The sequence below is a fragment of the Falco biarmicus genome, chromosome Z, assembly GCF_023638135.1.
Source record: "Falco biarmicus isolate bFalBia1 chromosome Z, bFalBia1.pri, whole genome shotgun sequence".
NCBI classification, from domain to species: domain Eukaryota; kingdom Metazoa; phylum Chordata; class Aves; order Falconiformes; family Falconidae; genus Falco; species Falco biarmicus.
The window spans coordinates 4,914,513-4,929,117 of record NC_079311.1 but is presented as its reverse complement, the minus strand read 5'-3'; the positions used below and the strand labels follow the sequence as shown (position 1 = coordinate 4,929,117).

The 14,605-nt window shown below is 36.7% G+C and overlaps 1 protein-coding gene across 13 annotated transcripts in view; it reads left to right on the top strand.

Moving 5' to 3' along the window:
- Positions 1-14,605, top strand: part of MEF2C (myocyte enhancer factor 2C) — a 128,386-nt gene that overhangs the window by 41,685 nt on the left and 72,096 nt on the right. For all 13 annotated transcript variants that reach the window (XM_056325192.1, XM_056325200.1, XM_056325189.1 and 10 more), the window contains exon 2: positions 6,355-6,552. In XM_056325192.1, coding sequence (XP_056181167.1) covers positions 6,499-6,552 — 54 coding nt within the window. In that variant the 5' untranslated portion in view covers positions 6,355-6,498. The remainder of the gene's footprint in view (positions 1-6,354; positions 6,553-14,605) is intronic.

Here is a 14,605-nt window from a genome sequence, read left to right as displayed (position 1 = left end):
TCAAATGTTCTTCACCTAGTCTTCAAAAATATTGTAGATAGCTGAGTCTTCCTTTCTTCATCAAGCATAGCAAACACGTATCTCTTCTTACTGGCCTGCAGGCAATCAGTTTTCATCTAGATTGCCAGCGGTTGCTTCCTCTTTTGGTGCGCCACTGCAAGGAATGACTCACATCTGTGGCAAATGCCACAATCACTTGGAAGGCCTTTGGCCTCCTGTCGTGAATCTTTATCAGCACGTCCAGGTTTGGTGTAACATGTATGTACTAGTGAGAAAACCCTCCTTCACCATGCCTGATGGATGACTCTCAGCACACCCTCTGGAAGGTAAGCTGAAGTCACTCCTTTCCTTTTCATACAAGCATGGGCCAGCATAAATCGATAGGTGGCTACAGATTGGGTATTCAGGGTCTGGATAACTGAGGCTTTTGAAAAGCAGGGTCTGTGGCATGATGAAGGAGGACTACTACTACGAATTACCATCTTCTCTGCTATTTTGGCAATGATGCTTAGCTTGCCCAAAAAATCTTTTCAGGGGAACTTTGCAAAACAATAGCGAGTGAAACTTTCCCACCCACATTGCATAAGCTCTTGCTCCTGAGATAACTTGGTAGTGTATTGGAGTTGTAAGCCACCATGACCACAGTTGTGTGATGCAAAGGAGGTGAAGCATTCTTGCAACTAGTCCTCAGTAGTGTTTAACTCCAAATTCTAAAAAAATCACAGTGCTAGGTATTCTCATGCCTCTTCCTTTTAGGCATACAAATAATGGTATTGATTACAAGACAGTAACTTGGCTGAAAGAGAGGTATTTTCAGCAATTCATTGCTACATTGTCAGTGTTAATAGGAATATGTTAAAATATAAATGTGAAAAGCAAAGAAGATATATCTCCTGAAGTTCAGACTTAAACACATTCTGCTATTCTTTACAAACAAAAAAACAAACAAATAAATAAATGGAGTATCAGTTGGAATAATCCTGCAAGTTCAGCAGATGCTTTCAAAATCAGTAGTAAAAATAGTGGAATATGAATTCAGATCAAGTGATTCAAGTTTTCTCTAAAACCTTAAATTGACTGCATCTATGATTTTGATTTTGCAGTTTGCAAGTTTGTGAACATTTTACTCCTGCCTTGATGCAGAATTTCATTGCCTTTGGATGGTTCTCTGTTATAAATTAGACTCACGCTATAAATCAAGAATCAGATTAGATAAATTAAAAGATGAATAAGCTTGGGTAGGTAAAGATTACAAATATTTTTTTTTTTTTTTTTATGTACAGGCTTTTTCAGTTTGGCATACTCTCTCCCTTTGTAGTATTTCATCTGTTACATGACATCCATTATGGCTTAAATGTTTGTTTTATACTTCCTGCAGCAAAATGCATGATCTCTTGAGAGTTAAATTTAGTAGATTAAAATGAACTCCCTTCCAATCTTTTCATGTGGCAGCCTGCCCATAAGATCAAAACACATAAATGTAGGTTATGTTTAATTTCTAAATCAGTGTTGTGGACAGATGTTTGAAACCTTAAGATTACTCAGATTCGTTTGTTGCATGGCTTTCTGCCTGGATAACCATACTGTAGATCGTGCCATTTCTGCTTTACTGATGTATCGCTGTGGTGATGACATGTATAATTTTATCATAACCTTTCTGTTAATGGACCAAACCGTGTCTTCTGTAATGACCAAACCACACTGAATGTGAAGGACCACTTCTATCTTTGATGTCAACTGATTTCAGTTGGATGACATTAGAGCTGATAGTTGGTTTCACACTTTTCTGTATTTCTTCAACTTTATCCAGCTCAAGATGACAGACCCCAAAAGATTGATGTCTTTATTTGATGAAGGATGCCCAGCTGTTTCTTTACTGTGTGGCTGCCTTTGTCTGTATAGGGAACACAGTCAGCTAGGGCTTTTACAGAAAATGTTTGAGTGACCATTTTATTTGAATATATGTTCCATGCTGTTCATGGTTATGTTGAATCTTTGCAGCTAGTTTTTGATCAGAAAAGTAGCTGATGTGTTCTTGCTCAGTACATTTAGATTTTCATTTAGAATCTGATTCAAAACTCTTTTGAGTAAACAGGTTTGCATGAAAAGATTTCATAGATCTTTGAAGTTACTTTAATTTATCAAGATAAGAATGGTAAGAGAATGGGCACAGCATTTTTTGGTTTGCTTCCTTACGTCAGGATATTACAAAAAGTTCAGTTTGGTTCTTTAGCCTTAACCTAATTAATCTGCTCAGAACGCAAGCTGCATAACGAACAGCACAGGGACATCTTTACGGCAAGTTTGTTTCTTTTGTAAAGCAACCATGAAAATGCTAAACTGTAGCACATTTTAACTTAGTTTTTCTCTGGCTGCCTTCTTGTTTATAAATTAAATATTTTAACTCTCCTGTTTTAATATTCCTTATTGCCCCCAGTGTGACTGTTCAAAGAACTCTCTGTCTGGGGTGTTGCAGCAGAGCAGATTCAGACAGTTCTGCTCGGAGAAGGAAGTGGAGAGTTTTGGTTCCCATTTTGCACTTCTGGAACAGTTTAGGGAAGGAAGCACCTTTACACCTTTTATTGTTCGTGGTTGCTGACATCACATCCTTCCCTGACCGCTCTGTGCGTGTTTCCTGCCATTCTGTCAAGATTCTTCTGTGTTGCAGAGAAGGGGTGGTGGGTGTGCATGTGTGTGTGTATGTGCACGCGTGTGTATGTGCCTGTGTGTGAACGTACGAAAGACAGGAGCAGTCATTTGTCCATTAGCTCTTTTCCCTTCTCAAGGCTCAGATTAATCTTCTGTCAGCTACCGCTGCCTCTGCCAAATCATATAGTCAACAGAAGCCCGCCAAAAATGAAGTTCCTCTTTTTGTAAGCAGTCTGGGTTTGGGTTTTTTTTATGTTTGGGTTTGCAAAAAGAAAAAGTGCTGAAGACTGTAACACCATAGCATGTAACTATGTGTTTCTTTAAGTACAGTTTGTTTGCATGTGACCGTGTCATTAAGTCGGAAGGTTTCTTTTATGTGGAGCCTCACTTCAACAAAGCTTCTGCAATTATTTTAAGTTCCTTCTTAGATTCTTGTGGATAATGAAAGCCTGCAGTAGTATTTGAGTTTCATTGTACCTTCACTTTTTCTAGCTAGTGTGCTTTATCAGTGTTAGGGAAATACAATTTCTCAGTTAACATGACCTTTAAATATCTAATACTGTAATCCTTGATCCTGCAAGAATTTTCTAAAAGTATTGAGAACACTGGTGAAGGTCCTAAAGCATCCACGGGGATTTGTTGGTTTCCAGAGTTTTTTACGTTCTGTTTGACTCGGAAGTCAACAGCCTTTGAAGGTTATAGCCCTTGATTATATGTCTTGATTCACTCATCTGAATCTAATTGACTTGGAATCGACCCAGCTACCTGCTCTATATATATATTAATGAAATTAATAGAATGATAGGCAGACACATAGCAAGAATAGCATGTGAGGCAGTATGTGTTGATACCTATGTATGTGTAAAGGAGTAAGCCAGATATAGAGAATATCCCCATTTCTTTTGAATAGCAGAAAAAACAGCAGAAATTACTTTTTAAAAAGGAAATAACTTTTCTAGAAAAATTGAAAGGCTTTTGTTTGAAATTAGACTTGTAAGCAAAAAGCGAACAGGAAAGTGATCATTTTCATCCATGTAAGAAATCTTAACCCGCTGCCTGTTGAAGCAAATTTATATTTCTTTGCAAGTTGTATGTTGGATACATATGACTTAGCACGTCCTGTCTTCTCCTTCAGGTTGTCTCGGGCTGTATGATAATATCTAACAACCAAACAGTCCTTGCCCACTTTCAACTTTATTTTCTCGCACATCTGTTTTTCCACTTAAAACTATTGTACTTAGTGGATTGCTACAGGTAATGAAAAACAAAATTCTGCTCACCCAGTGTTGCATGAATTATTTCAAGATAATTTTTTGTACATCATAGGAAATTTAAGTGCGCTGACTTTAAAATGGCTGTAAAAGCTTTTGTTGTTTGAAGACCAGTCTTAAATGTGGAACTGAAAAGTGTGTGGGAGGGACTTCAACATACTGCTGCTCCACGAAGATTTTTGTCCTTCCTGGTAGATTTTCTCAGTATTCACGATTTTTCTGAGCTCGCTCAGCACCAGCATCTTGATCTGCAAAGCAGCTCTCGTCCTTGCTAACCTGTCACCAATGCTCTAATCTGTCCACCCTGACCTTCCACCTTGCAATGAATAAGAGCTTAGGCAGGCGTAGTTCTGTAAGCCGATAGTGCCACTGGCTTCAGCTGAATGAAAGGAAAGGAAGTTGTTCCATATGCATTTGCTGTGGATTAGCGTATTGGCTTACCTTACAGAGAAAGCCTGTTAGACTCCTTTGGGTCCTGCATGTGCATGGGAAACACCACTCTAACTTGCTCTTTGTATCGGAGGTAAGACTATAGGAAAAACAGGAAAGAGACCCAGTCCGAGGAAATTTAAAACTGTTTCTAAAAATAGGCTGGGTTTGTTTGTCAACACTGAATATCAGATAAGACCGTCTCCTAGCTTTGTTTGGAAAAAAAAGGTTTATAGATACATTTAATCAATTTATTTCAAAGTTCTAGACTTCTAGTATTTTTTTGTTGCAAATATGATCAAGGGCCTTTGTGCCTTTTTAAGCAGTGAGAAGCTGAACTGTTTTCTAACAAGTAAAAAGCAGCAAAAAAATTTTGCAGCCTTTTACACTTTATTATGCTGGCAATTTGAATTGTTCTGTGTTCTGCCTTATGGTAACAATTTAGGCATATATAAATCTGCCTAGCAAATAATATAAGAAGTCATTCATGTACAGAAAAGTAAGTATTAAACATGAACATTTGTTTTGCCCAGCATATTATTTATATCATAGTGGATAGTCAGAGAACTCAGACTGACTGCCCGTTTGTTAACTTATTTTTTCTTAGAGCGATAAAACACTCGAGCAGCTTAAAGTTTAATGTATGCAAAGAAAATCAAGAGAGAATTGAAGATTGGAATGAGTAAGGTCTAGCTTTTCTACCTCAGTAGCTTTGAATCAGAGCCAAATAATGGATTAAGTGGCCAGGACATCAGCTTAGTGTTACGTAACATATTGTGAGAATTTATCAGGTTGGCTGCAAGACTACAAGCTTAAAATAAATATGGAAACACCAGCCTCTCTTCTAAAATTACTAAATTTTTATTTCCAAGACAGTATTTTTAAGACATGATGTTTCTAACATAAAGATTTTTAAATATCATTCTAAATTAATCTTGTTCAGTTTTTTTTTTCACTTCTGTATTTTAAAGAACTCTGTGCTGATATGTGAATAAAAAATAAGGTGAACAAAGGTTAAAAAGGAAAACCATGCATCTTTTACTTTAGTGCTAGACTAAACATCATGTATGTATTTTCTTCTATTTCTATCAAGTTTTTTACTACTAAAGATGCTTTGCATAGGATAGAAATTGATTTTGTGATTTATGATATTTTGTGAAATATGGAACATGTACTGCATTACGTATTTTTACATATTGCGCCTAGCTGTCCTTGGTTTTGTGACAGGCACAGTATTGTAAAGTTCAGAGAGCTAGTATTAGTGCCTTGCTAAAACTGTGAAAATATTTTTCAAAACGTTCTTAAATTATCATCTGTCCCTATTATTCTGTGCTGTATAGCTATTTGTGCAGGAATTTTTATAAGGAAAGACATACGTGTTTGCTAGTTATAGATCATTTGTCAGAATGTTTTAGAATCTGCTTTGAAATGAAATGAGGGAAAATGCACCACTGTTCAAGTATCTTTAGCAGTACTTGCACTAAGCTATATTCTTATAGAATAAAGTTTAAAATTTTGGATTTAAAGTAGTTGACATCTCTCATATATCAAGTAACACTTTAATAAAGGTCCATCCTATTTGCATAATGAGGGACATTATCACCTCTGCTGTCAAAACACAAGATTGTTTTCTCTTCAGAAATGAATTAGCTGGCCTACTTAGCATACATAGGTACAGAAAGGTTCATTAACTCTCTGATTTAGGTAATTTTTCATATTAGAGCAGTGAGTGATATTTAAAACTAGAGACACCTAATTCCGTTAAAATTTTGGCAACGTGTATTTCAGTCCTTTGTTTCCTGATACTTTGGTGGATTTGGCCATAAAAAGAAGCTTTTGAATTAAAATATCGTTTCTCTAGCATTACTTATTTTATAGATGCAGTATTTTTTTATTATAATTTACTTGTACACTAAATTATAAGGATGCTTGGTCAGCTCTGTATAATAACTTCCATCTAGTTATCAATTTTTGTACTAACATTTGATTTCCTTTTGGTGTTTAGCAGGAACGGATGCAGGGGACTGTGAACTGAGTAGTGCAAGTGCTGAAGAAGGAGGTTTGTTTTGAGGAAACGGGAAAGAGGAAGAAAAGAGAAGGGAAAAATACATAATTTTAAGGAAGAAGGAGAGAAAAAAAAACGGGGACTATGGGGAGAAAAAAGATTCAGATTACAAGGATTATGGATGAACGTAACAGACAGGTGAGTAGCAAAAAGTACCATGTTTGCACATCATATTGTATTTCTAAGGTGACTTATTCTCATAAGTGATTAAAAAGAGCATAACTTTGTGTACACATACATATACACAATACATGGAAAATTATCAAACAAAAAGTACTTATGGAAACAACCAGAAACCTCACACACAGATTTTTTCAAATTTAGTAACATGCATTGTTAGGAATTTATTAGTTGAGGCCTTGATTCTACAAAGACTGATGTGTGTGCTGTACTTTGTACCCCCTCTGCCCTCACTTTGACTTTGGTGTATTATAGACATGGTTAAGCACATCTGCAAGTTGTTACAGGATACAGGCTTTTAGTACTGTGTTTTGAGAACTATTATAATAGGAGTTTACTTGCATGAGGATGTGCCTTTAAATTCATAGACCCAAATTATGTATGTTTCTACATGTTTGCAGTGTTCTTGTTTTTACCTCTTGCATATAAAAATGACGCTACTTCAAAAAAAAATTCTCATCTTTCCCTGTCTGAATTTTAAAGAGCATTTGAGTCGCCTAACACATTCTAAAACCCACATACAATAATATTGGCATGTTGTAGTTATGAAACAAAGTCTCCATTACTGTCGCTATGGCTAAATAGGTCCGGCAGGAATGGTTAATTAATTATTACCACTGCTTTAGATAAAATGGCTGAGTAGCTGTCACATATGATCAACACTATCTCTGCTATTCAAAATATCATCATAAATTACAGAAACTGCTTTCCTGTTTCCAGAAAAATAAAATTCAACAATTGGCATCTTAAAATAAAATCAGTGAAAAGCTGCTGGTGTTTACATTTGATGTAAATGGATGAATGTTTTGTTGAAACTGGTGATTCACAAGTGTGAGAAACTCTCCATAAAATTATTTAACACTATGATTAGTGTTCTTTATACATGTGCCTGCAATTTAGGAGTAGTCTTCAGTAGCTGTTTTTGAAGAACTTGTTAGTGAGTTACTATTAATATATTGGTTCTATTCATTTTATCTATAAATTTCTTCATATACTCAGGTTGGTTTTTAAGAAGTTACGTTGTTAAGTCCTCAAGGATTTCATAAAGCAGTAAAAAACTCAGCCTAGGCATAACAACAAATTATATTCTTTAAATACACTTTCCAAGAATTTCTGAATTTTGTATTAGTAGTCCCTTGTGTTCTCCATGGAAGAAAATAACGTATAAAGGAAAAATTATATTTATGATGGAGACATTTTGTGCTTTCCTTAAAGGCTGCCTATTGCTGTGGGCCAAGCCAAAAAAGCAATAGTTCTATCAACATAAAACTATCACAGTATTTATTTTAATTGGTTTATAGCTTGGAATTAAAATTGGATTTGAATTATTGAATGAATTTGTCCTTAAACATTAAGACATTAGTTGTTTGGAACTTGCCCATACTACCATGGTTTCTTTTTGAAGTGAACCTCAATTATTTTGTAAATGAAGCTGCAAAATTTTGCCATTAGTAACAGTTCATACAATAGCTTCAGTGTCAACTTGCTTACTTAAATACAGGATTTACGGATAACTTAATCCCCAGTTTTGTCACAGATATCTTTCAAGAGGCTGAATTTACTTTAAAAAAGGAAGGCAGCTAGTCTTCCAAGACATTCACAGTAGAGTTCCAAGACTTCTAGCACCAGCTTTCAGAACCAATAATTATGATGAAAGTATAATAACTGTAGTGTTAGTGAGGCTGTGAGGCTGAAGGCATAGATTTATGTTACTTTACACTCCACATAGTATAATTGGCTTGATTCTTGCATGATTCTGCTTTTCATTTCTACTAATATATTGAAACATAATTTAGAAAGTGTTTCTACTGGGTTTATCCTCTTTGCATTTAGTGCCCTGATTTAAAGCTCAGTGAAGCCATTGAAAAGATTTCCATTGATTCATTTGGATTGTGGGTCCGCACTGTTTAGTTGTAGTGATATCTATGTGATTAAAAACAACTGGATTTTCAGTAACAGCTGATTGATCATGTAACCATTTGCATGAGATGTATTATTTCACAAGCCTTAGTGTTTCTTAGTATGTATTCCATGAGCTATTGCTGCTTTGCTGAAGCTGCATCAGTTTGTTTTCCAACTTACACACTTCCAGTAATCTTAAAATAGTAAATGGATTATATTCCCATATTATTTTATTGTTTGATGACATAAATATATTTAAACACACAGAAAAGATTAAAAGGTTGCACCAGGGGAAATAATGGGTAGAAGTTTTTTATTAACAACATTAAGATACAAGCTGAAGCACAGTTCCACGAAGCTTATTTGTAGCACCATTTATCATGGTATGGATGGAGACTCTCCTGTTTTCTTTCTTACCTCACCAAAAGGTGTTTGCAAGAACAGCAGGAAATCTGTTGACTTGAAACTGCTCTTATTTAGACTCAATGCAGGGCATGTTAGATGGGAATATGATATACATGGATAGTGCATCCTTAGCTGTTTTCAAGCACATAAATTCTCTGCAGGACAGCACATGCAGGGAAAAAATAGGTGGGACGCATATGGAATGAGGGGATACAGCAATAGTTTAATTCTTCTGCCCTCTCCCAGTGCAAAGGTAAATCTGTTTGAATAATAGAGATTCGGCAAAAGGGTTTCAGTTGTTACAAGGCCTGTGGAAGGTGATTTCTGTCCTTGTCTTTTCCACTTGCTCAGTGTCCTGACTAGCTATTTACATTAACTGTTGAATGGAGTACTTGTTCTATCAGTATAACAGCTGTTTTCTTCCACACTGCTGTCTGCTATTGCAGGAGGCTCCCCTACTGTTCAGAGTACTCGTCTGAGTGGATTGGGGAGGACAAAAATAGTACTGACCTTCCTTCAAGAGGATTTCTTCTGACCAAGTCTAGCTGGTTGGATTTGTCTACTTTAGTGACCATGCTTTGTAAGCTGAAACTGCCTGGAGTCAGATGTCTGGCTGCAGATCTCATAGAAATATGCATATAGGGTTATGGGGATATGATCTGAACTTTTCCAAAAACTATTTGAAACTTTGACATTTAGGGGTAAGCTAAAGGAGAACTACTGCAACCCAGATATTAAAGGCCTTCTCCTTTTACCCTGGGCTGCAAAAGAGCTCCGTCATTCACTTCAGTGAGTGCAGAATTCAGGCTTTTAACATTAATTTAATGTTGTTTCATGTGAGCTGCCAGTTGGCTGCATTTTTCTGGCCCTCATAGTTACTGTGTGGTGACAAAGGTGGCAAGCATGTTTGGATCTTTGAGCGGTCACAGATTCTCTCCAGTTCCGAAAGGATCAGAAAAGGTCATCTGAAAAATTCACTTTCACTTTGCTTTTAGCCACAGGGAGAAGGAGCATGAACAACTTCCAGGGGTAGATTAAACGTGTATTTAATTGTGTAGTTCCATTACCTTGACGATATTAAATGGAAATCAAAACTAAAAGAATTCTGTTAGAAGCAGCCGATGTGACCATTCTTTTTATTATTGCGACACTGGATAATAAAGCCTTCATTAATGTGGAATGAATCTCTGGTAGTGTCACCAAGGCTTATGAGATTGTCATAGCCTTGTCAACAGCCCATTCAAGTGGGCTGCATACTTGATATTAGTTGCACCACCAACAGAAGAGATAGCCAAAAATATTAGCATGGACATCTGACATTCAAAGCTCCTGACTGCTACAAGTTCTTTGTGCAGAAATTTCAATCAGGCAGACTGGAGTGAAGATTCTGTGAAGAATTCTGGGTTGTTTAAAGCAAAAAAGAAAAGAGGAAGGACATCTGCAAAAGCATGGGTGAACTTTATTTTCATGTGTTTTCTTAATTGAAAGAAATAATTCAACTAGCTCTGTTATGATCAACACATGAAGGAAAAATTGCATTCATCCCCCTCAGAAAAATCCTTATATTTTTTTCTATTTGTTTTTCATCAGTTTGAAATATTTCATTAATTTTAATGAAAGCCTTTTGTGGTCTTCTGTAGACTGGGAACATCTGAAGCTCACTTTGCAACAGTCCAGGCAGGGCTGCCCAGGCCTGAAATAAATAGGTGTAATGACGTAAATGATATTGTATTACTGTTATACAAGGTCACTTACAAAATATCATATTAAATTCATGGTCTGTGAGCTAAATCCTGAGGTACATTGACCCAGTAACGAGGGCATCTTGGCCCAATGACATTCTAGTATCGGGTCCGGAACACCATCTTCCTTTTAATCCACTCTTTTCTAGTTAGTATTAAGAAATATCAGGTCTTACATTAGCAATCCACCATTTTTTTTTTTGCTCCTCTGATCATCTTGCTCGTTAGTTCTGCATTTTTTTTCCTGTTTGTGAAGCACGCTGTTGTCAGATTCACAGTTAAAACAGTGCTGAGCTTAGCTAGTGATTCTGCATACTGTTTAAAACATCTCCTTCAATTTGTAATGAGCTGCTGGGAGTTTAAGTGTTATTAAATACCACAGGAAGTGTAGACTTCAATATTAACGTGCTTAAACAGTAAGACACCCTTTTTAAAGTGTCATGTCTATGTAATTCTATGGGATATGACAGTAACAAATACTTGCTGTTTTAACTTTTTCATGCATAGACTTTTTGCCATTCTTTGATTCCAGCAAATCTGTAAACCGAGACTTGCTGCGGTTATCAGCTCAATAGAGAACAAATTAAAGCAGATAAGTAAAGTGAGGTTATGGGGCAGGGGAAGAATATCCTGGAGGGAAATGACCGTTTGCAGGAAGACCTAGATTTGTTCTACTGACTTCGATACCTAATGCTGCTAGTTTCAAAACTAATTTCAGCCTCATGTATCTATTTTTATCTGTGTTTCAGCTCTCTTAAAAAGGAAAGAGGCTATCAGCTGAATCAGAAACTCCCCTGTAGGAAGAGTCTTGCATATTAATGCTAACATGAGCACCAGTTAGATAGATAGAAAACTTTTTCCACCAGTTTCCTGATATTTTTAGTCTTCCCTCCTGAAGTGTCTTCATTTTATCCAAGATTTGAGATTCTATGATTTTTTCCATAGGGAAATGTTTTCATATGAAAACATAACTGCTTAACTATGCAACTAAGCATCATCCTGTTCAATGAACCTTTGCCTTAAACTGTCACATACTTTTTATCTATCACTTTTTACTTTTATCTTTCACATCACATACTTTTTTATCAATTCACATATTTGAATTCCTTCTCTTGCTTACATTAAATTGCACACAATAAGACATATACTTGGAAAACAGCATTACAGTTAGCTACTTGGTCCTGGGTTTTTTTCAGAGGAAAATTAGGTTTCTTTAAGCAAAGAATACACCCCAAATTTTCATGACTCCTAAATTGCAGTGGTCTGTACAGCTCTGGCAGAACTTTTCACATTATGCCAGGCTACCTGAGAAGCAAAGTTTTAAGGGAGCTGCTGAACTGAGCCGTGAATTTCTAGAATGCATTATATTTAAGGTTAAGTGTGCTTGTATTACAAATGTATGTTCTGAGCATAATTTAGAGTGAATTAGCATAAGGTAAATATTTAGGTCAAATTACTTTTAATTTGAAGTGTGAGCAAGAAGCCTAAGTAAAGAGAGTGCAGCCGTGAATGAGGCATCTGCCAACGCAGCAGAGCTGAAAACCAGTGCAGACGCAGACACAGCCTTGCTGTCTTGCAAGGAATGGTTTGGAAAGCCCTGGGGGAGAAAGAGCTGGAGGTGGGAAGCAGAACTGAAGCCATTGTGGAGAGGAAGAAGTTACACTCTTCCTGTTATGACAGGAAATGCAGACAAATGTGCTTCCTGACCATTTGCTCAGCAGGGAATGAAATATTCTTTGACCTTTACCTTATGAACATTTTAGCAGCACAGAACTAGTAAACATGTTTTTTACCCTAAACATCTATTTGTACCTGCCAGAACTGATGATAGCATACTGAAAAAAATAAGTTGACTTTCTTGTATATTGTATAAGCCACTGTGTTTTTGCTAGAGATTGTTTTTTGCCTAAAATACGTAGGTATCTGCACATCTACATATAATGGACTTTATCTTATCTCTCCAATTCAACAAAAGGATATGAAGTATTGGCGATTAACCATTATTATTCTTGAATCCCTCTCTGGTTTTAGTTCTTGATTAGTAAATTAGAGGGGGAAGCATATTGATACTGCCTAACCTACTAATTTCTGAGTTGCTATATCATCTGTTAATTAACACATCTTCCAATTATCCCTCCTCTCTTTACTTACAAAGAAAAAAACTCGTATGAGAGATCCACCATCCTGTGTTGGGTCTGGGCAGATTCAATAATATCTCTATTCTAAGTATCTGATTGCTCTTTATGGACTAATATACTAAAAATGGGCCATAACACAGAAGTACAAACCCTTCTTTTTTATACAGATTAATCATGAACATTTTATTTGTTATAGCCATAATTTTAGGGCATCCTACTTAGAACTCCTCTTTATCTGGACTATTGAGCAAGCTGTAGCTCAATACGCTTGAGGCTTTCTGGGACAATAGCTCTTTTACCAGCATAAATCACTGCTGTCTCATCCCTGTAAATTACGCTGGAGGGTTGTAAGAACATGGAAGCAGGCTGCTGAAGGTTCTGCACTGCTGCTTAAAGGGTCTTTCATTTAATATGGCATGCCCAGCTATTGCATAAAGGAAGGTTTGTCCGGAGTGAATCCTGCACTGGTGCTGCTTCCCAGTCTGGTTGTGGGTTACTCTACAGATTGTTGCAGCCAGGCTTCTTCATATGACAAACAGATCTAAACAGAAATCAAATAGGAGGAAGGGGAAGAGCAAATACAACAAGGGCTGATGCCTCTCCAGTAGTTATCTGGGGTTTCAGCATATGACAGGATTCGGTGCCTGGCAGCGACGTTTTGGTCAAGAGCCCCTTGGCTCACACATAGCCAATTTGACTTTATTGTGTTTGAAGTTAGGTAGATTGCTCATGCAGCACCCCATAATTGTCACACTGTATCTACCATACTTGCTCTAGTCCCTGTGTCATAAATTTAGCCATTCCAGATGAAATAAGGACAAACAGAACAATATTTCTTCTTGACCAAGCAATGCCAGTATCACATACTTCTGTGCATCAGCTGTCCCTGTTTTTCACTAGTCATTCATACATGTTTAATGGCAGGAAATTTATATTATGTGCAAATTCCCTGTTTCTCTCATTTTCCTATGTCAACAGCTATATATCTTTATAATCAGGATAGGAAGAAGTAAGGGGAGCACTGATATTTTGCCATTGGCTGGACTGAATTGCTTGAAAGATTACAGGACTGCTACTTTGAAAACATAAAATGTTTGTACGTATGCTGTGACTGCTGGTGACAAATATGGAGTCCTGTTATGGTTCAGCCTCTCAGAGTGTGTGAGATTTCAGAAAAAGTACTAGAAGGGCCTGAATGAAAAGCAAAAATAAAATAATCCCAGAAAAACTCCAACCAAAAAATACAGAAAGAAACAAAGCCTACATTGCAACAAGGCTAAATAATGTATCCTGAAAGCTGTATTCATTAAAGGGGAGTATTTATGGCTGTTTCTGTTCCTCCACTGATGCATTGACATCTATCTATAAGAAGCATATAATTGTTGTTACAAAGTTAGCTAAATAAGGACTATATCCAGGGGCCAGCATCACCACTTACACACACACATATTTAATTTCAACACATGAAAGAATTTATACAGCCAAGCAAGATTACCAAGAAAGTCTTCTCTGAGCCAAATTACCCTTTAAGTTGAATGTATCACAACCTGTGGTATGCACACTTGAACTCAGGCTACCTACAGCCCCGCTTACTGACATTGCAATAACTAATCCATGAACCATCTCCTAGAAGGCCCTTTTGGCTTTATGCATGAAGAAGTGGTGTTTCCATGGTGTTGAAGAAGAGCCAGAATTGAAGTGGAAAAACATTCTTGTAACAATCCTCTTTTGCCAATGCCTTTCCTTTAGCACATACAGTGGGTTTCACCTTTAGTTAGAAATTCATCCAAAATGCCTAACAGGCTTGCCTTGATTTATATCAAG